This window comes from Elephas maximus, chromosome 8, assembly GCF_024166365.1.
Source record: "Elephas maximus indicus isolate mEleMax1 chromosome 8, mEleMax1 primary haplotype, whole genome shotgun sequence".
NCBI lineage: Eukaryota > Metazoa > Chordata > Mammalia > Proboscidea > Elephantidae > Elephas > Elephas maximus.
Window position 1 is genome coordinate 26,548,265 of NC_064826.1, and position 22,167 is coordinate 26,570,431.

At 38.3% G+C, this 22,167-nt stretch overlaps 1 protein-coding gene across 1 annotated transcript in view; it reads left to right on the forward strand.

The window, feature by feature from the left end:
- Window positions 1-22,167, forward strand: part of SLC13A1 (solute carrier family 13 member 1) — an 86,493-nt gene that overhangs the window by 58,641 nt on the left and 5,685 nt on the right. Inside the window, exons 8-12 of the mRNA XM_049893137.1 lie at window positions 915-1,034; window positions 4,795-4,893; window positions 5,275-5,376; window positions 15,392-15,498; window positions 17,810-17,919. Coding sequence (XP_049749094.1) covers window positions 915-1,034; window positions 4,795-4,893; window positions 5,275-5,376; window positions 15,392-15,498; window positions 17,810-17,919 — 538 coding nt within the window. The remainder of the gene's footprint in view (window positions 1-914; window positions 1,035-4,794; window positions 4,894-5,274; window positions 5,377-15,391; window positions 15,499-17,809; window positions 17,920-22,167) is intronic.

The window sequence follows — 22,167 nt, forward strand, 5'->3', positions numbered from 1 at the left end:
TGGAAACCCTATAAGGCAGTTCTACTCTGTCCTATAGGGTCACTACAAGTCGGAATCGACTTAAGGGCAGTGGATTTGGTTTTTTGGTTTTTATATGAAAATTTATTTGTTACTTAGACTATATTTTGAAGCTATGAATGTGAGGTTACCAGTGAAACAGTACATTTATCTGACCTTTTTTTTGTTGTTGTTTTGTTAATGCGTGAGATAAAAAGCTGAAAACAATGAGGAGAAAGATCGGAAAAGTTCATGTTTTCCATAGGACTTTTTATTCTTTTTATCTGTCCATATTTATCCCAGTTGACTGAGTCTCAAACAACTGTATAATTCTGAGAAGAAGAGAGTAGCATATTCCTGGTAGGATGGTTGCAGGTGCTTTGGCAGAAGAACGGTGAGGACAATAGTTATGGCAGACAACATGGGCCTGGATTCGAGTTACATAGGTGCCTAGAGGCAAGCTACCAGTATGAAATGAGAACAGACATTCATTTCAGTTAAGTTCGTTTTCACCTGTTCCCAAATCTGCTATGCATCTTTCCTCACTCATATGCTGATGATTTGAGTAACAATAGCAAAATACACACACTCATACACACCCATTTCTTCTACATTTAATGAGCCTCAGGTATTGTACTAGGTTTTTTCCCAAACGTGTCCTTGCAGAGTGAATAAAGGGAACAAATTCAAAACATACCCTCGCTTGCTTATGTGGGATACAGCAGTAATTATGCAGTTACAGAGTCAAGATGAGACAAAAAGTAAAAGAGACTACTATATTTAGTGCTGAGCACGTCCCACGACTTCCTCCTTGGCTGGCAGCACAGGAAGCATGTGGCCCTGCAGGATCTCAGGAACCATCGCAAGGCTTCTACTTGTCACCTTTGGCATGAACACTTGTCCGTATTTTTGCCCAGGCGCTATCCCGATTGTGATTGTATCAACTTTGGATCATGGTTTACGTTTTCACTCCCGATTGCTGTTATTATTCTCCTTTTGTCCTGGATCTGGCTTCAGTGGCTTTTCCTAGGATTCAAGTAAGTATATATTCCATATTAATCTGATAAATCAAGGTGTCTAGGAGTCCCTGGGTAGTGCAAACAGTTGACATGCTTGGCTGCTAATAGAAAGTTTGGAGATTTGAGTCCACCCAGAGGTACCTTGGAAGAAAGTCCTGGCAACCTGCTTCCAAAAAGTAGCCATTGAAAACCCTGTGGAGCACAGTTCTACTCTGACACATGTGGGGTTGCCATGAGTTGGAATAGACTTGACGGCAACTGGTTTTAAGGTTACAAGTGCTCAACTCCTTACCCAGGGCTCCTTCAAATCTGTCACAGATGGTGCATTTCTGCATTCCTCTTACCCACAAAACCCACACACACAAGGACACGTTAAGGATAAGCTAGAATCTCATTTTGGTCCATCTGGGTCTCCTGCGAATCCTAAACCAAAAAGGTGTTATGAACGGGCAGCAAAGACACAAGAAACACATTGTGGTGAGAACCCAGCCCAACTTGTCAAAGCAACACTTCAAGAAGTTTTGCTGTTGCATTTGATTTAACATGGAGATTTTCTCAAGTTATTGAATTACTTAAAACTGTAGCATGCAGGACTTCCTGCTTCATGCCAGCACCAAATCTGTTACGTCACCTTAAAAAAAAAAAAAAAGAAAAGCAATAAAGATCTGAGACAGTGCCCTATGAAAAGCAGTAGTGGATCAACAATTGGGAGACCAGGGTTCAAGTCGTGGCTCCTCGCAGGTCAGATGTGAGATCTAGCACAAGCCTGACCCCGTCCCAGTCTCAGTGTCTTCATCTGTGAGGCGACACAACTGAACCAGACCATCGGTAAGATCACTCACTTCCAATGTATATTTCTAAATGGTATGGACCCAACTCGAACACATAAAGTCAAGGTAAGAAACTCCGATTAATAAAGAATAATTACGCCTCTAAAATGTCGTATGTATGTGATTTGAGGAGAATTTCAAAATATTACCTTGGCGGGGGCTGGAGCTGGTGGCTTATAAGTACCAGTGAGTTCCATGACTTCAATAAAAGGCAGCATTTAAAAATTACTTGTCAGCAATATCTAAAAAGAAGCATTCTATTTCAGTTCATATAGGAGAACTCCAGCAATGGTTTGGCTTTTGGTATAGCAATAGTCCAAAAAGAAAAGGGAATGGCTATATATCAAACCTTGAGATTTTTTTTTTTTCCTAAAAGTGAAACAAAATTGACAGTTCAGATTCGTTCTTATAATATTTTATTTAAATAATTTCAAGGACCTGTGAATAAAATAGCATGCTCCCTTCTAAGCCAGCAAGGCTGAAGTCAGCTAATTGTATTTCCTTCAAAAAGCAAAACACTCTGTGACTAGGTTGGTTCTGGGCCCTGTGGCCACATTTTCCAAGCCTGGTCATATAAGAACTGACATTCTTGCCGCTTAATGCCCCTTTCTGGTTTTTCTCCAGAACTGCCGCCGTTTTGTTAGTAGTGGGGAAATGGTGCTGATGCTTAAAAAAAAAATCTGTCCAGATTGTGGGAGCAGCGTGTGGCAATCCTCCTACTGAAGCCAATGTGTGGAATGTCACTGACTTCAGCAGGCGGGCATCAGTCTGGAGAGGCCGGCTGCATACTAAGCGCCCCTCCCTGGGAATCCAGGTCTTTGGGGGCCTATTCGGTTGCAGCTGGAGCAATGCCGTATGCAGGGGGACAGGAATCACAAGTCAGTGGAGAATGCATCCAGTCCCAGACCCACAGCTGTTTCCTTCTTTGTTGCTATATATGATGACTTTATAAAATATGTATGCAACGATCGTCATTACTTTACAATGTCTCATCACTTAAAAAGGAGAGATTATGAAGATAAAGGACGAATGTATTGAGATGTGTTTTCTATGAGAAAAAAAATTTCTGAGAAGTGCACATATTAGGCCAGGCTCATAAATCATGATCACTGACATATTTAAACAGTCCTCAGGCTGTCCACTATTAGTTAGACACTGCACAGCTTTGTGCTCCCGCTAATTTTTCAGTGTCCTTTCATTCAGCCAGTGTGTTCACCTCCAGAGGTTTTAGATTGGCAAACAGAAAATAATCAGCTCCTCCCCTGCCAGGCACCCGTATATTCTGATTAGTGTTTGGCTGTTAGCACAGTTAACTCACCCATTATAAATGACCCCACCACACTTGGGAAGAGAAGCTCATCTATCAGTGCCATTGAACTTATTTAAATGGAGAGGCTGATATATTGTCATATGCTTCATCAGTTCCTTTGTGAGGGCATTAACCTTCATTTGTAGCAAAGCCAATTTGGTTTTGACCTAACTGTTTATTGTCCCCAACCACAGTGACAAGGTTCATATGCAGCTGATGGGGGAGAAAACAGTTTCTAAGGAAAATCTTATTGCTTTCATTGACCGTACTTTTTAGTCTACAGAGAGTTCTCAAAGTGGTCCATGAGTAGTTTCTTATACTAGTGGCATTTATGTCTTGACAGTGGTGAAATTTCAAGGTTGGCATTAGTTAATGATCTGAGATTATAGAAATATTACCTTACTGATCTTAAATGCAACAGCATCCATCTAATTATTTTCAGTGGCTGGTGTGATTTTGCATGTGTGTGATGGGTGATTTAATGGTTGAGGAGAGGAGGCTGTGGTGTCGCCAGAGTCCAAACATGTTTGAGTAGCAGAATCAGAGAAAATAAATAAATAAACTATGTTTTTGTATGAAAGTTACCCTCCTACCACCTGAGTGTTCCTACCTACTCCCTCAAAAATATCCATGTACACTTAACTCAGCAATTTTACAGAAGAAATTTTCCCTATCTTCTATACCTACATATAATGTACACTGTAACTGAGCTACACATAAACATTCCATGAATTAATCCATAGGAATTTTCCCATTTATTTCTTCCACTGGATGAATTATTATTATTATTTAATTTATTTATTAACCTAGAACAGAACTTCACAGAAACGGTTCAAAATTTTGAAGACCTCAGACCTCATGGTAGAAAATTTAGTAAAATAAGCAATAGAAATTGGTAGTTATTGTTGGAAATAAGCCAGAAAATTATCTAGTAGATGCAAGTGGAACATGAAGAGTCAAGAAACTTGCAGAAAAAATGTAGTAGAGTCAGTTATGCTTCTAAGAATAGATCTAGTTTGAACTTTGTTCATGAGCAGTGTGTGTGACTTCCCTGCCCTGGTGCATAACTCAAGTTTAGCATATTTTGTGAGAAGCAATGGATCTGACAGCCAACTGTGTCATAAATTTTCAAGGTCATTAATGAATCGATCAGACAACTAGTATTTACCATGTATGCCAGTATTCACCATGTATGCCAGTATTCTAGTGATACTGGGCCAAAGAAAACATCTATGACGCTATCCCTGCCCTCAAGTAGTTTACTAACTAGCGCGATAAAACTTATACACGTGCAACAATTAACAATCAAGATTGTGTACAATAAAGTGTTAAATTAGAAGTGAGCGGTGTGTGAAAAAAATTCCAGTGGCGCAAATGGACTTGGAAGATGAAGAGATCAGTGGAAGATATTGTGGCAAGTATGGAACAAAAATTGAGCCTTGAAAAGTGAGCAGACCAGGCAAAAGCAGAAAAGAGGGGAGAGAGCATTCCAAGAAGGTGGAGGTATAGGTGGAAAGCATGTGTTTCTGTTGTTAGCAGGGAGATTTGTATTTTATGAAGCTTGCTCATAAATATCTTCTATACAGGAAAGTGGTGTTGAAAGACTCCTTTGCTTAACAGGCTTAATTATTCTTTTTAGTTTTAAGGAGATGTTCAAATGTGGCAAAACCAAAACAGCCAAAGAAAGAGCTTGTGCTGAAGTGATTAAACAAGAATATAGAAAACTTGGGCCAATGAGGTAAGATACACAAACACACGCACCAATACGCTGCTTATATTCCAAGTAATTGTTTAAATGCAAACAAGCACGTAATTGTAATGTGTTTATACCTCTTGATAAGGGCCCCAAATGTGCTAACCTTTGTAAATATAACTTAACATGACAAAATACTTGCCATCATATAATTGAAAATTGCCAGATGGAATGACGAGGAGCTGAGGGACCCACAGGGGAGTAAGATCCTTGTCTAGATGCACCAAGGGTCTCAAAGTATTGGCATATCCAGTGTTTACAGTGTTCAGCGCTCTGCTAAGATTGCTCCTAACAATAGCTCAGGAAGGTTCTGCAAATGTCTTGACTGAGAAAATAAGAATTAATGAGACTAGAATTTTTCCACAGGTATCAAGAAATTGTGACCCTAGTCCTCTTCATTGTAATGGCCCTGCTATGGTTTAGCCGAGATCCTGGGTTTACTTCCGGCTGGGCTGCACTTTTTCCAGAGTAAGTGTTATATGCTGTGCTTGTCTGCCTTTCCTGTGTTATATCTGTTTCTCTCCTATGTGGTTCTTATAGCTCTGAAAGATTTTATGAGATTTTTCTTCCTTTCCCTTGAAAAGACTTTTTCAATTCTAATCTTTTCGGAAAAAAAGTATATATATATATATGTATAATAAAGACCAGAATCTAAGGTAAGACCATAGACTGAACAACCGTAGTCACACTACCCTATAACAAAATCAAGGCCCTATATGCACACCTATACTCATACAGCATTATTCACAATAGCAAAAAGATGGAAACAACCTAAGTGTCCATCCACAGATGAATGGATAAACAAATTGTGGCATATACATACAATGGAATACTATGTAGCCATGAGGAATAATGATGAGTTCTCAAAATACCTTATAATGTGGATGAATCTCGAAGACATTATGCTAAGTGAAACACGTCAATCACAAAAGGACAAATATTGTATGATCTCACTATTATAAAAGACAAGAATAGGTATGCATATAAAAAGCAACATTTTTGGTTTTTTACTAGGGATAGAGGGAAACCCTGGTGGTGTAGTGGTTAAGTGGTATGGCTGCTAACCAAAGGGTTGGCAGTTCAAATCTGCCAGGTGCTCCTTGGAAACTCTATGGGGCAGTTCTACTCTATCCTATAGGTTCGCTATGAGTTGGAATCGACTCGATGGCACTGGGTTTGGTTTCGGTTTTTTTAGGGATAGAAGGGAGAAGGAGGGGAAATCACTTTCTAGACAGTAGACACTTGTTAGTTTTGGTGATGGGAAAGGCAATATACCGAATAAGGGTGAAGTCAGAACAACTTGACCAAGGTAAATGATGACACTAAGAAGTACATAAGAATAAGGGATGATTTTTTTTAAATGCTATAATATATAGCCCTGGTGGAGTAGTGGTTAAGAGCTACGGCTGCTAATCAAAAAGGTCAGCAGTTCAAATTCACCAGCCCCTTCTTGGACACCCTATGGGGCAGCTCGACTCTCTCCCGTAGGGTTGCTGTGAGTTGGAATTGATTCAACGGCAATGGGTATTTAGCAGGTATGGGTATATAATATATACAATGTTGCAGCAGCAGGAATAACAACTAAAACTATGTGTGAGGTTACATAGACAGGTATGTATGCATGTATATGTAAAGGAAGGCACACATGAATATACGGATGCGCGTAAATAGGTGTATCTGTAGGCAGACGTATGTGCATGTTTATGTGTACTGCGTATATACTCACATATAAAGCAAAGCACACAGTGGGCACAGTTATGGATACTTTCTAGACATAAATAAACACCTGAAGGGATTGATTTTACTGGATTCAAAACCTGAGGACCATAGCCTTATGGGGCAACTCGGTCAATTGTCCTCACACAGCTCATAAAAAAAATATTCTGCATCCTAGTTTGGTGAATAGCATCTGGGGTCTTAAAAGCTTGCGAGCAGCCATCTGGTATACAGCTGTGGATCTCAGCTCGTGCAGAGCAAAAGAGAGATTCCAAAGGCTCAAAGAAGAAACTAGTCTATAAAAAAAAATAGATAGGACTAATCGTCTATCTACAGGAACCGCAGCCTTGCCTACCCAGCTACCACTATCAACTGTTTTGACCTGGGACACAATAGATGGTCCTGGATAGAATGGGAGAAAAATGTAGAACAAAACTTAGATTACTAAAAAAAGGCCAGACTGGTAGAGATTAGAGAAACCCCTGAGAGTATTGCCCTAGGGTACTCTTTAAACTTGGAACTCAAACCACTCCCAGAGATTATCTTTCAGCCAAATGACACATTGGCTCATAAAATAAATTATATCACCCTTGAATACTGTGCTCCTAGAACAAAGATAAGAAGGTTAGTGGAAACAGGGAAGCTAGATTAATGGCAACAGACCAACCAGAATGGAAATAATGAGAATGCTGACACATTGTGAAAAATGTAACCAATGACAATGAACAATATTTATAGAAACTTTTAAATGAGAACCTAATTTGCTGTTTAAATTTTCACCAAAAACACAATAAAATATTGAAAACAAATAAAAACCAAGGTCCTTTAGACAAGGCTGTTTCCATCTTTACAAAATTAGAAACAACATCTCCGTAAGGGCCATATTCCATAGTGGTTAGGAGCATAGATTGTGGAGCCACACTGCCTGGGTTGCAATTCTGGCTCTTTTACTTTGAGAAAATCATTTAACCTTTCAGTTTCTTCATCTGTAAAATGGAGATAATAATATCACTTAGAATAGTGCTTCCCTTGTCCTTAAAGGAAACGCTATGTCACAGTCTTGAGGCAGAATTCCTACTTCTACTATCCATTCAATATTCCCTTTGCCCTCAGTAAGCATCTCAGCTGGTCATAGTTCTTTGCCTAGTGGGGTGACCCAAAACATTCATCCCTGAAGAGTCTAGGTCATTCATAAAAAACTATCCATTCAATATTCCCTTTGCCCTCAGTAAGCATCTCAGCTGGTCATAGTTCTTTGCCTAGTGGGGTGACCCAAAACATTCATCCCTGAAGAATCTAGGTCATTCATAGTCCTGCATAAATTGGATTGCAGTTTTCCATTGATCACAAGGCATGGCAGTAAAAAGAGACACCCTAATGAATCTCTTGTATTCCAGATATACTCTTCCTTACTACCACTGTGTCACTGCAGTCTAATTTCCTCTTGGTAATCAGAGTCAGTCACCCCAGCCAGTACAGTAACTACCTTCTTTGCTTGTTGATTCAGAGACGTAAGGAGCCCAAAGTGGCTGGGTGGCAGTCTTAACTTCCTGTTTCAGGGAATCTTTTTATGTCTGCTGTGGAACTAAGACCTCTGGACCAGCAGAGCATAAAATACCAGGGACAGGAAGCAAAAATTTTACTAGGGATAATAATGAGTGGTGCCACTCCTGTTTCCACCCTTGAATCCTGGGTATGGAAGAAACAGGCCCGCCATATGTCAGATGCTGATTTAGAGCATATTCAGCCTCTTGGAGAACGTTGCCCCAGCCCTGGAAGGTATTGCCACCTACCTGGTGATGTAACCAAGTCTAAAAAGGCCATTTCAATGTTCTATTAAGGCACCTGCTTCAGAAAGTATTATGTTTACTATACAAAATAAATTCTACTCAATTCTTCTTAATAATCTGATAGGAATTTATATTCTGTGATTTTTGCCAACTTGATCTTTTGAATTCTATGGAGGACTATTTACTTGGTTCAGTATCTTGTCTTTTTCTCCATTTATTTTAATTTTTGTACTAGTTCACTACAAATTCAGTCCAGCCTCTGTTTTATAAATAAGGAATTCCTGAATGGGTAATAAGACTGATTTTAAAATGTAATGTTAGAAGCTGGGTCAGAGTTAAATTTATCTCTCAGTGTCTTATATACCAGCAGTCATGGCTGAGTCATGTCAAGTGAGGGGGAAGATTGTAGCATAATTTTCTAAATTAAGGACCATCCTACATGTCAACATAAATAATTTGGTTTCAAGATTTGTGTTCCAAATCTGTCTTTGACTGAAGTACTCTGATTCCTAAATTCAACAGATTTCTGACTTGGACTTCCTGTCTCACATCCCCAGCAAAAACTCATGTATTTTTAGGCAGGCACCAAAATTGTATTCTTCCCACTTGGAATGAAGGAATTCCTCCCGCCCTGAATTAGAGCCTTCTGGTCATACAGGCAATGCCAGCATTTTTTAAAAGGGCAAAGACTGAGTCCAAGTTCCTTGTCATCACACAAGTAAAGCAACACGATACACTGATATGTTTTAAAGGATCGGCTTCAGTTTTCTAAATTATTTGTTTCCTTTAGAAGGAGTAAAGCTTTTTATTTTGAGGGATCTTAACAAAAGGCATGAATCCAATTATTCAAAACAAGAACAGTTGAATAATTTGATTTGTGCTTGGAGTTTTGTAATAAAGGACCTGTTATTCCTGTTAGGTGCCATCGAGTCAGTTTTGACTATAGCGACTCTATGTACAACAGAACAAAACATTGCCTGGTCCTGCGCCATCCTCACAATCATTGTAATGCTTGAGCATATTGTTTGCAGCCACTGTGTCAACCCATCTCATTGAGAGTCTTCCCCTTTCTCACTGACCCTCTGCTTTACCAAGAATGATGTTCTTCTCTGGAGACTGGTCCCTCCTGATAACACATCCAAAGTATGTGAGACAAAGTCTCACCATCCTTGCTCCTAATGAGCATTCTGGCTTTACTTCTTCCGAGGCAGATTTGTTCATTCTACTGGCAGTCCACGTATATTCAATATTCGTCATCAACACCACAACTAAAAGACGTCAGTTCTTCTTCAGTCTTCCTTATTCACTGTCCAGCTTTCCGAGGCCTGTGAGGTGATTGAAAACACCATGACTTGGGTCAGTCACACCTTAGTCCTTAAAGGGACATCTATGCTTTTTAACACTTGAAAGAGGTCTTTTGCAGCAGATTTGCCTAACTCAAAGTGTCCTTTGATTTCTTTTTTTTTTATTTTTTATTGTGCTTTAAGTGAAAGTTTACAAATCAAGTCAATCTCTCACACAAAAACTTACATACGCCTTGCTACATACTCCCAACTGCTCTCCCCCTAATGAGATAGCCCACTCCCTTCTTCTGCTCTCTCTTTTCATGTCCATTCCGCCAGCTTCTAACCCCCTCTACCCTCTCATCTCCCCTCCTAGGAGATGCCAACAAAGTCTCAAGTGTCCACCTGATCCAAGAAGCTCACTCCTCACCAGCATCCCTCTCCATCCCATTGTCCAGTCCAATCCCTGTCTGAAGAGCTGGTTTTGGGAATGGTTCCTGTCCTGGGCCCACAGAAGGTCTGGGGGTCATGACCGCCGGGGTCCTTCTAGTCTCGGTCAGACCATTAAGTCTGGTCTTTTTACAAGAATTGGGGTCTGCATCCCACTGCTCTCCTGTTCCCTCAGGGGTTCTCTGTTGTGTTCCCTGTCAGGGCAGTCATTGGTTGTAGCCAAGCACCATCTAGTTCTTCTGGTCTCAGGCTGATGTAGTCTCTGATTTATGTGGCCCTTTCCGTCTCTTGGGCTCATAATTACCTTGTGTCCTTGGTATTCTTTATTTTCCTTTGCTCCAGGTGGGTTGAAACTAATTGATGCATCTTAGATGGCAGCTTGCTAGCGTTTAAGACCCCAGACACCACTCTCCAAAGTGGGATGCTGAATGTTTTCTTAATAGATTTTATTATGCCAATTGACTTAGATGTCCCCTGAAACTATGGTCCCCAAACCCCCACCCCTGCTATGCTGGCCTTCGAAGCATTCAGTTTATTCAGGAAACTTCTTTGCTTTTGGTTTAGTCCAATTGTGCTGACCTCCCCTGTATTGTGTGCTGTCTTTCCCTTCATCTAAAGTAGTTCTTATCTACTATCTAATTAGTGAATACCCCTCTCCCAGCCTCCCTCCCTCCCATCATTTGATTTCTTGACTGCTGCTTCCATGGGTGTTGATTGTGGATCCAAGTAAAACGAAGTCCTTGGCAACTTCAGTATTTTCTCTGTTTATCATGGTGGTGCTTATTGATCTAGTCATGAGGATTGTTGTTTTCTTTATGTAATCCATAATGAAGGCTGTGGACTTTGATCTTCATCAGTAAGTGCTTCAAGTCCTCCTGACTTTCAGCAAGTAAAGTCATGTCATCTGCATATCACAGGTTGTTAATCAGTCTTCCTCCAATCCTGATGCCCTGTTCTTCTTCACACAGTCCAGTTTATCAGATTATTTGCTCAGCATACAGATTGAATAAGCGTAGTAAAAGGATACAACCCTGACACACACATTTCTTATCTTTAAACCACACAGTATCCCCTTATTTTATTCCAAGAACTGCTTTTTGGTCTAAGTCCAGCTTCCTCATGAGCACAATTAAGTGTTCTGGAATTCCCACTCTTTGCAATGTTAGCTATTGTTTCTTATGATCCACACAGTCTAATGCCTTTGCTTAGTAAATAAAACACAGGTAAACATCTTTCTTGTATACTCTGCTTTCAGTCATGAACCATCTGACATCAACAGTGATTTCCCTTGTTCCATATCCTCTTATGAATCCAGCTTGAATTTCTGGCAGTTCCTTGTTGATGTACTGCTGTAACTGCTTTTGAATGATCTTCAGCAAAATTTTACCTGTGTGTAATATTAATGATATTGTTCGATAATATCCCCACTCTGTTGGATCACCTTTCTTTGGAATGGGTACAACTATGGATCTCTTCCTGTCAGTTGGCCGGGTAGCTGTTTTCCAGATTTCTTGGCATAGATGGGTGAGTGCTTCCAGCACTGCATCCATTTGTTGAAACATCTCAATTGGTATTCTATCAATTCCTGGAGTCATTTTTTTTCATCGATGCCTTCAGTGTGCCTTGGATCTCTTTCTTCATTACCATTGGTTCCTGATTATATGCTACCTCCTGAAATGGTGACCAATTCTTTTTGGTGTATTGACTCTGTGTATTCCTTCTGTCTTCTTTTTATGCTTCATACATTGTTCAATATCTTGCCCATGTTGTTTTTCTTGTTAGGTGCCCTCGAGTCAGTTCTGACTCATAGCAACCCCATGTACAACAGAACGAAACACTGCTCAGTCCTGTGCCATCCTCACAATCATTATTATGCTTGGGCATATTGTTGCAGCCACTGTGTCCATCCATCTCATTGAGGGTCTTCGTCTTTTTCACTGACCCTGTATTTTACCAAGCATGATGTCCTTCTCCAGGGACTGATCCCTCCTGATAACACCTCCAAAGTATGTCAGACATAGTCTCGCCATCCTTGCTTCTAAGGAGCATTTTGGTTGTACTTCTTCCCAGACAGATTTGTTGATTTTTTTGGTAGTCCATGGTATATTCAATATCCTTTGCCAACACCCACTAATTCAAAGGCATCAATTCTTCTTCAGCCCGTAGAATTCTTCAAAATTATGACTCAAGGCTTGATTTTTTTTCTTCAATTCTTTCAGTTTCAGAAATGCTGAGCATGCTCTACTTTTGATTTCCTAATTCCAGGTCTTTGCACTTTTCATTATAATCCTTTACTTTTTCTTCTCAAGCCACCCTTTGAAATCTGTTCAGCTCTTTTACTTCATAATTTTTCCGTTCACTTTAGCTACTCTATGTTCAAAAGCAAGTTTCAGAGTCTTTTCTGACATCTATTTTGGTCTTTTCTTTCTTTCCTGTCTTTTTGATGACCTTTTGCTTTCTTCATGGATGATGTCCTTGATGTCACTCTACACTCATCTGGTCTTCAATCATTAGTGTTCAGTGTGTCAGGTCTATTCTTGAGATGATCTCTAAATTCAGGTGTGATATACTCAAATCATGTTTTGGCTCTTGTGGACTTGTTTTAATTTTCTTCAGCTTCATCTTGAGCTTGCATATGAGCAATTGATGGTGTGTTCCTCAGCGGCCCTTGATCTGACTGATGACATTGAACTTTTCCATCCTCTCTTTCTGCAGACGTAGTCGATTTGATCCCTATGTATTCCATCCAGCCAGATCCACATGTATAGTCACTGCTTATGCTGTTGAAAAAGAGTTACTTTTAATAATAAGTCATTGGTCTTGCAAAATTCTATCACGTGGTCTCCGACATCATTTCTGTCACCAAGGCCATATTTTCCAAGTAGTGAACCTTCTTTTTTGTTTCCAACTTCTGCATTCCAATCACCAGTAATTACCAATGCATCTTCACTGCACGTTTGATCACTTTCAGGCTGCAGAAGTTGGAAAAATCTTGTTTCTTCATCTTTGGCATTAGTGATTGGTGCATAAATTTGGATAAAATTCATATTAACTGGTCTTCCTTGTTGTTGTTAGGTGCCATTGAGTTGGTTCCAACTCATAGCAACCCTGGGTACAACAGAATGAAACATTGCCTGGTCCTGCGCCATCCTCACAATCGTTACTATGCTTCAGACTGTTGTAAAATGAAATCCTTGACAACTTTAATCTTTTCTCTGTTTATCACGATACTGATTATTCATCTTCCTTGTAGGCATATGGATATTATCTTATCACTGACAGGATTGTACTTCAGGATAAATCTTGAAATGTTCATTTTGACGATGACTGTGATACTGTTACTCTTCAATTTGTCATTCCTAGCATAGTAGACAATATGATTGTCTGATTCAAAATGGCCAATACCAGTCCATTTCAGCTTACTAAAGCCTAGGATATTGATCTTCAAGTATTTGATTTCATTCTTGACAATTTCCAATTCTCCTAGATCCATACTTTATAAGTTCCACTTTCCGATTATTAATGCATGTTTGTAGCTGTTTCTTCTCATTTTGAGCCGTGCCACATCAGCAAATGAAGGTCCCCAAAACTTTTCTTAATCCATGTCATTAAGGTCAACTCTCCTTTGAGGAGGCAGCTCTTCCCCAGTTGTATTTTGAGCATCTTCCAGCCTGAGGGGTTCATCTTCTGGCAGTATAGCAGATAATGTTCTGCTGCTATTCATAAAGTTTTTAATAGCCTTTTTTTTTTTTTTTTTTTAAGTAGATTACCAGATCCTTTTTCCTGTCTGTCTTAGTCTGGAAGCTCTGCTGAAACCTGTCCACCATGGATGACCCTGCTAGTATTTGAAATACCGGTGGCATAGCTTCCAGCATTAAAGCAACACAAAAGCCTCCACAATAAGACAAACTGACAGAAAAATGGTGAATTTAAAATATATATTCTGTAAAATATATTTGTTGTGTAAAGGTTTTAGGTGTGTAGAATTTCCAGAACTAGAGCGATGTATCAAGATCTGTAGCTACCACCTAATGTTTTCATTCCATCTGCTTGAACCTGGACTAAATTCAATATGTCTTTTCATATAAAACAAATCAAGTTACATGATGCCTGGCCCAACCTGGCAAAAATCCAAGCTAAAATTATATTTGAAATCAATGAAATTATAAAAATAGTAAAGTTTGTAGAACAAAGGATGCCAAGGTAGCTTTTTACTCAACAAAGAAAGAAAATAGTTCTATATTAAGAAATGCAGATTGCCTTAAATTTTGTTAGATTGAGAAATATAGTAGGTTTCTGTGATTATTAAGATTTTTCAAGTAAATTACAGAAATACAGAACTTCTAGAGTATGTACACATTGCCCAGTGACTTTTGTAATCTTTAAGGTCTTCATATTTTCTTCTCTTGCTCTAAAGGTGCACTAGTTAATATCACTGACTTTTAAAACTGAATTCTAATTATTTATGCCTGTTTCACTTACATCTCACTTCCAGGAACTTCTTAACTGTTGAGGTTTCTGGGAAGCTGTCTTATTTGCTAGAATGGCCTGGTGATTCTAAGACCTCCATCTGTTCCAGAATCACTCTTGATTTGTACAGTGATCATTTATGAGCATCTCAGAACCCATTCCAGCAATTAATGCTCTTGGTTGAGCTTCTTAGGGTGCAATGATTTAAATGGGTTGATTTCATTTGTTTGATATGGCTCAGATCTATAAATGCAGAAGCAGGTGTTGTGTCTTAGAAAACAGATCGATTCCTTTTGACAATTTACACAAGAGTTTTCAGGGTCTCTAGAAACATCCATGCCTAGCCACATTTCAATAGATAGAAGAAAAAAAAAGGATATAATAAATCAAGCATATGGAGCTTTGCCTATTCTACAAATTGTTTCATCCTCAATTTTCTGCCAATCTCATTTTTTAAAATAACTGATTTAAAGGAGAAATTAACAGATCTATAAGAGTGCCCAAAAGGGAAGTTTCCCAGGTTGCCCTAGTGTATCAGCATGTGTATAAATGTTATTGAAAATAAAGATAAATATATGGGAATATGATCTGATATTTTCAGTTTTACTAAAGTATGCCATTTAAGTGGAAATCAGTAGATTTTAGAGAAGATTATCCAGAGTAAATGACCTATATTACCACTACTACTGAAGTACTTTTAGCATAACCAATTGATATTAATCTCATATAAATTCTTGATTCTATTTTTTAATGCATTCATTTATCCTTTTTCAGGTACCCAAGTTTTGCTACAGATTCAACTGTTGCCTTACTTGTAGGACTCCTGTTTTTTCTTATCCCAGCTAATAGATTGACTAAAACCACACCCACAGGAGAAATTGGTTAAGTATCATGTATAATTCTGAATGAATTTGACAGAAGAGTAAAAATATACTCTGTTGGTTTCAATTAGCACTTAAAATAGAAAGAACGGGCATGCTGACACACCCTCTACCCCACGAGCTCCGATTTGCACACTGCAACCCCTATTCAGCCAGAGCATGTTCTCCACTCACAAGGGGAATCCTCTTTGCAGAAGTGGCAAGTCAATTCCTTCATGTACCATGGTTAGGGCTCTACTACAAATGGTAATATTTGACCTGTGATGAGCTTTCCTTTTCCGTCATAATTAGAATTAATCTGACTATGGGAAACATAGGAACGAGAACTTGATGTCATTGCTTTGTGATGAGCCCTTGGTAATAAATGCTGAGGACCTAAAAAGGTGAGGAATTCGAAGGGAAGGAACATTTGCACCCTTATAGTGGTCCTGAAGAAATGCAAATCAGCTCCATGCAAGCCATAAACTATTGTCACCATTGAAAGAAAAGATACTCGATGGGAACATCCATTATATTTACAACACGTGGGCAAAGAAGCATTCGCATTTGCACACATATGCCCCCAGAAAAACACACACATACTTCTTAAACATAGGATTCATCTGTATTTATACTTTACACATGTTTTGGGTGGTCGTATTCCTATGTTATCAATATGAAACAAGTGACTTATAATCGTCTGAGAATAATCGTGTAGAATTGGATTTTTAACAGAAGTGGAACTGGGATTCATGCAGTTGGGTTGGCTTACCTGGATCCTTGAGCCATAATCTATAAATGATTAATGTATCAGATTTCTAAGACATGATACATGGGACCAGCATAGTGTAAAAACAAATGCCTTTTGTTCTTTACTCGAGATTAGAATATCACACAAACCCGTGTTATCGTGAGATGTTACAATACAGGACATTTATATCCATAAGAGACTTTGAGGACTTTGACCAGTATAATCAAAGTTCTAATGCCTAGTTTCGGCAAGTGTTGAGAAGCAAATACTTGGCTTTTGCTTCCGTGGCCCTTATATCTGAATCTCCCCCTCAGAGGGAGCCTTACCCTTATCCACCTTTCCCTCTCCCCTCATTCTTCAGTACCTGTTCTTCCTGATAAACACATTTACATTACGTTTAAAATAGCATGTAAGATATGTCAAATTTTAAATGAGGTGTAAAAAGAAAAACCCAAACCTAGTGCCATCGAGTCGATTCTTACTCATAGGGACCCTGCAGGACAAAGTAGAAGTGCCCCGTAGAGTTTCCATGGAGCGCCTGGTGGATTTGAACTGCCAACCCTTTGGTTAGCAGCCATAGCACTTAACCACTAGGTCACCAGGGTTTCCAAAATGAGGGGTACAGCCTAGAAATGTTTGAGTCTCAACAGACTATATGGCCTAAATCCAAGTAAGAAAAGCAATGGCAAAATTTTAGTCATTAGTGAGGGTAGGTTTGTTTTTGGTTTCAGGGAAGGAGATGAGAAAGAGGCTTATTAGTAACTTTGAAATCTCATCATGTAGAAGGCTACCTGTTGCACATAAATGTTAAATGGGGCTAACTGTTCATGGATAAAGTTCTTTCTCAGCAGATCGACAGAGAGATAAGTACCCAAGTATCAAAATAAATCTTTATGATAATAGCTTTATGAGTATCTTTAGGGTCTCGCTAAACCAAAAAAACCAAACCCGTTGCCACTGAGTCAGTTCTGATTTATAGTGACCCTACAGGACAGAGTAGAACTGCCCAAAGTGTTTCCAAGGAGCAGCGGGTGGATTTGTACTGCCAACCTTTTGCTTAGCAGCCAAGCTCTTAACTACCGTACCACCAGGGATCCAGGGTCTCACTGTAACTGAAATTATTTCATCTAAAGTTTGAAATTTTCTTTTTTTTAAACTAGAATCCTGGTGAATCCATCATGCCCCTCTTCAAGATTAAAAAAATAATAATATAGTCAAGTTAGTAGTGAGTCATAATTATAATACCACATTGACCCTATCAAAACCAATGGAATATTACAGACATTTTGTATAGAAAAGAATAATGAAGTCCCATCCACTATGTTACTCATAGTAGGCAAAGAGTTAGTGGGATGAATGAATGAATGAATTAATAGCATTATAAATGACAATGTTATAATTTATCTAAATTTATTGTATAATATTACCCAAGGAATTTTCCAAGTTACAGCATTTTTTTAAAAACAATATAAGAATATTACAAATTTCCTGTAAGATGGCTATTTAGTATTCTGGGGAAAAAAAAAATGTCTTGTTGTCATATTTTAAGCAATGTGTAACTATAGGACTTTTGTTTTGCAGTTGCTTTTGATTACTCTCCACTGATTACTTGGAAAGAATTCCAGTCATTCATGCCCTGGGATATAGCCATTCTTGTTGGTGGAGGGTTTGCCCTGGCAGATGGCTGTGAGGTAAACTCTGCGACTAGGATATTTAACAATTAATGAGACTGTTAACAAAAGAAGAACACAGAGACATTCAGGTTTTTGGCATATTCAGCTCTATTCTATCATTTCAATGATGCAGATATCAATAGCCGTCAGTGTGAATACCGCACAGATGAGCTGAGTTCAGAGTTCAAGAATTTTTATAGGTTGCAAGCATAAAACATCATTTTTATGGTGTTCCAGAATGACAAAAGAAATAAAGCAAAGAAGATTAAAATTCTTAATCCATGAAATTGTGTTAGAAGACTAGCTTAGTAAGAAAAGGTGTACATAAAAATAATAAGTAAAATGATTCCTATTGAACATATTTGTTTTTTGACCTTATTTCACAATGAATTTGAGTAGCTTTTAGACTTTTCTTCAAAATATCATGGTCCAATTTTATCAAAGAGGAAGGAGGAATAATATTCACATTAAAGGCACTTAATAAATGTTTATCTAATAAAATCCAGAGAGCATTTCACATAATCTTGTCTAATGTACATCATCTTAGGAAGAAATTGAAACATCAGAAGGAATAAAGTTGGCTATTTCTGTGACATAGCTGTCCAGTTGCTGTAAATCAGTGATCTGGGGAGGCCCTTGGCTTTTGGAATTGCACTGGTCACTGTAGGGTTGCTAGAAGAAAAATATCTTGGCCAAAAATTGCTTTAAAATCCTTCACTCTTCGACTAATTAAAAACTTCTCATTCCTGGAGTTTGTAGTCTTTTGTAAAACATTCAAAGTTCGTAGCTGTTCCATTTCTTTCTCCAATTTCCTTCTCAAATTGAAAAGGATGGCAAGAAGGTGTTGTGTCCAGTCCTTTAGCTCCAGGCAGTTAAATTATACTTATACTCCTCAAGACCAGTAACTATCTCTTCTGTTCTTTGCTTCTGACTTTATTATCAATTTTTTCTGTGTAGTATTTGGGTACTGAGCTTTCAGCAAGAGAATTTAGCAATAGCTGCAAGTCTTAGAAATTGTCTGAATTCTGAGTGCCACCAACAACATCTTTTTAGGTCCAGATTTGGCTTGCCTCACAGAATACCCAAATAGAAATGAGAAATATAAGACAAATACACTTTTCTTTTCCACTTTTTCAGCAGTAATATGGCCTGGTTTCTCAGAATAAACAACTTCCATTTTTATGTCTGTTAATTCGAATTGCAGGGAAAACAGAATCAGGAAGTCTGATATTGATGTGAGTTTGTCTTGTTTTTCCTCTCCAGAGCATCTGTCTGGATTGGGCCCCAGACACTCACTGTGGTTTTGAAAGCATTGGCCAGATTATAGAATAGCCAAAATCGAAGGAAATGAAAAATGGTGGACTTAGCCCGATGGACTGTGTTCTCTCAGTAAAAGAACCAGGGGAACCATGGAGGGAGGTCTAATTTGCTGTAAAAGTCATAAAACATAGAACCAGATCTCTACAGAATAGAGAGTACCCACAGAATACCCTTCCCCTGAGCAGGCAGGTTGAAAACATTGGCTTCAAAAACATGGCTGGGGATAAATCTCCTCCTAGAACTGGTTTTACAAAGATTTGGAGATTATTAATTTGTTTTAATTTATTACAAATTGTAGTTAGTCTGGAAATGTCCAAAACCAGACAACCCTTTATGTTAGGAATGGGACAATAGCAGCTACTAAGGTGTTCACCTTATTGCAATTCTCTCTCTTAAATACTCCTTGCTTTTTTTTTTTTTTAAACATTACCTCCCTGTAATCACTTTCAATTCTTATTCTGTAGTCACTTTCAAGTTCTTATCCAGTGAATAACTTCTCATTTACCTTTTCACACAATCCTCAGAATTCATCTCCTAATTAAGCATGGAGGATTTAACACTATCTTTATTTTTTTAATTCCTTCTCAAATTCCCACTAAAATGGCAAAAAGGAACAAAACAGTGTAAATCCGTAAAGACAAAGAATATATGAGGGAGGAGATAATAACAGACAAGAGAGTTGATCAAATTTGGAAGATGTAAAGAAGATATTTGAGGGGTAACTGACTTGGTAGAGTAGAAAGATGAAAACTCTGGGCCTAGAAAGGGAAGGACCAGCAAGACATAAAACGATTAATCCAAGGATCCTGGAAGAACTCAGGAATTAGAGACAGCAGGGTAGAAGCTCAGGCTGAGAATAGCAAATGGCTTAAAAAGGGTTTAAGTTGCTGTGTATTTCCCACATACTCTCACTAGTTCTGAACAGCCAAGGATTTGCTCTTCCTCTTCCGTGACAGAAAACTGGAGGTTTACTCTCTAACAACATTGAACTGAAGAGGCACTGGCTCACGACTCAATCACCTGCAGTACAGCCTGCCTTCAACAATGCTTCTACAGACGTAGAACGTCAAGTTATCCTTTAACATGAGTAGGTAGTCAGGGATCACCAGTGAATTGGAAGAGCCTCTAATATTGTAACAAGAAACAAACAAAAGATAAACATAAAAAGGAGAAAGGACCATAGAAAAAGCAAGTATAACGAAGAAAGCAAGGAAAGCTTTTACAAATTTGTCACTGATTGCCTCAGAAAGTTGTTAGAAACATTACAGACATGAAACTAAAATGAATGTTATTTAAAAAAAAAAAAAAGGAAATAAAGAGCCTGTGAAATTTAGAAATGTAATAGAAATAAAAAATTCAGTAGCAAGGTTAGAAGATGAAGTTTGAACATATTCCAGAAAGTAGAACAAAAAGACAAAAAAAGGTAATTATGAAAAAAGAGATAAGAAAATCAGAACTTCAATCAAAAATGTCCAACAACCAACTAATAGGAGTTTTAGAAAAAGTAAATTAATATATATAAAAGAAAGGACATTTCCAAAAAATAATAGAAGGACATTTTCTGGAACTGAAGGCTTTGGAATTCTGAACTGAGTTAGTGAGTGCCCAACAACAGAGTACCTTATGAAGATTTTGGAACTCTAGGGATGGAGATAGGTTACCAACAGCCTCCAGAGAGAGGGAAGAGTATATGTCCAATCTTTTTCAGCTGCATCTAATCAGATAAAAAAAAAATCAGTTACCTATGTTATTTATGGTTATATTCTGGGATGAATTTGTGCCAACCAAAACCAAACAAACCCATTGCTGTTGAGTTGATTCTGACTCATAGTGACCCTATAGGACAGAGTAGAACTGTCCCATAGGGTTTCCAAGGAGAGCCTAGTGGATTTGAACTGGTGACCTTTTGGTTAGCAGTCATAGCTCTTAACCACTAGGCCACCAGGGTTTCTGAATTTGTGCCAGTATGACTTCAATAGTAGACAGCAAAAAAGTCAAAACCAATATATATAGATATGTCAAAACCACAAATAGATTCACACACATCACAAAAGGAGGGTTTTCCCTTCCATTGATGCATTGCTGGGAAGGAAGGTTGGGAAACAGAATAACATACCTGCTAATCTGAGCATGACCTATTTTTCTGCACTACACATAATGAATCAAAAGGTCAGAATGGCTTTGGGCTTCTAAATAGTCCAACTGGAAGCCAAAGGAAATTGGAAAAACCACTGAGTGATAATTATTCCAAATCTAGAGTTCTATAAAAGCTAAACTATCAAAACAGTGTGAAAAGAAAATAAAGAGGTTTTCAGACCAGCAGAGACAAAAAAAAAAAAAAAAGTTACCTGCCATGCACCAGTTCTCAGGAAGCCATAGACAATGAGCTCCAGTAACACAAAAGAATAAACAAGAAAGGAAACTAGAGACTCTCATATCAGAGGGAGGCAAAGGGGAGTCATAGTGAAGGGAGGTCCCAAAGCAACAGTGGAGTAGATCTAAAAGGTATCAAGTCCTGATGGAGGAGGGAACACTCCAGAAGGAAAGTGTCCATGGGAGAAAATGGAAAAGAACAATTAACCAATATGTTTGAGTGCTTGGAGAGGGGTTTTTCTGTTTTACTAGAGGGAGTAATGAAGAACTAATGATAGGTACTTAGAAGACTAAGCAGACAAAAAGAATGAAACAAATTATTTGCTGGGAAAACAAAAAAAATGTTTTTTAAGAGCAAAGGTAATCATAGTGCACTAAGTGGCTCAGCTATGAACAATATATAATCACAACGGGAGACATTAAATATTGATTTAGCCAAAAATTTTGATGTATCAGTGTGAGGAAATGAAGGGATGGAAAATAAATATATGGTCGATGGTATAAGAAAAGTACATCCATATCTAACTTATTAGGAAGTCAGTAAATAATATATAAATTTAAAATTAAGAAGTA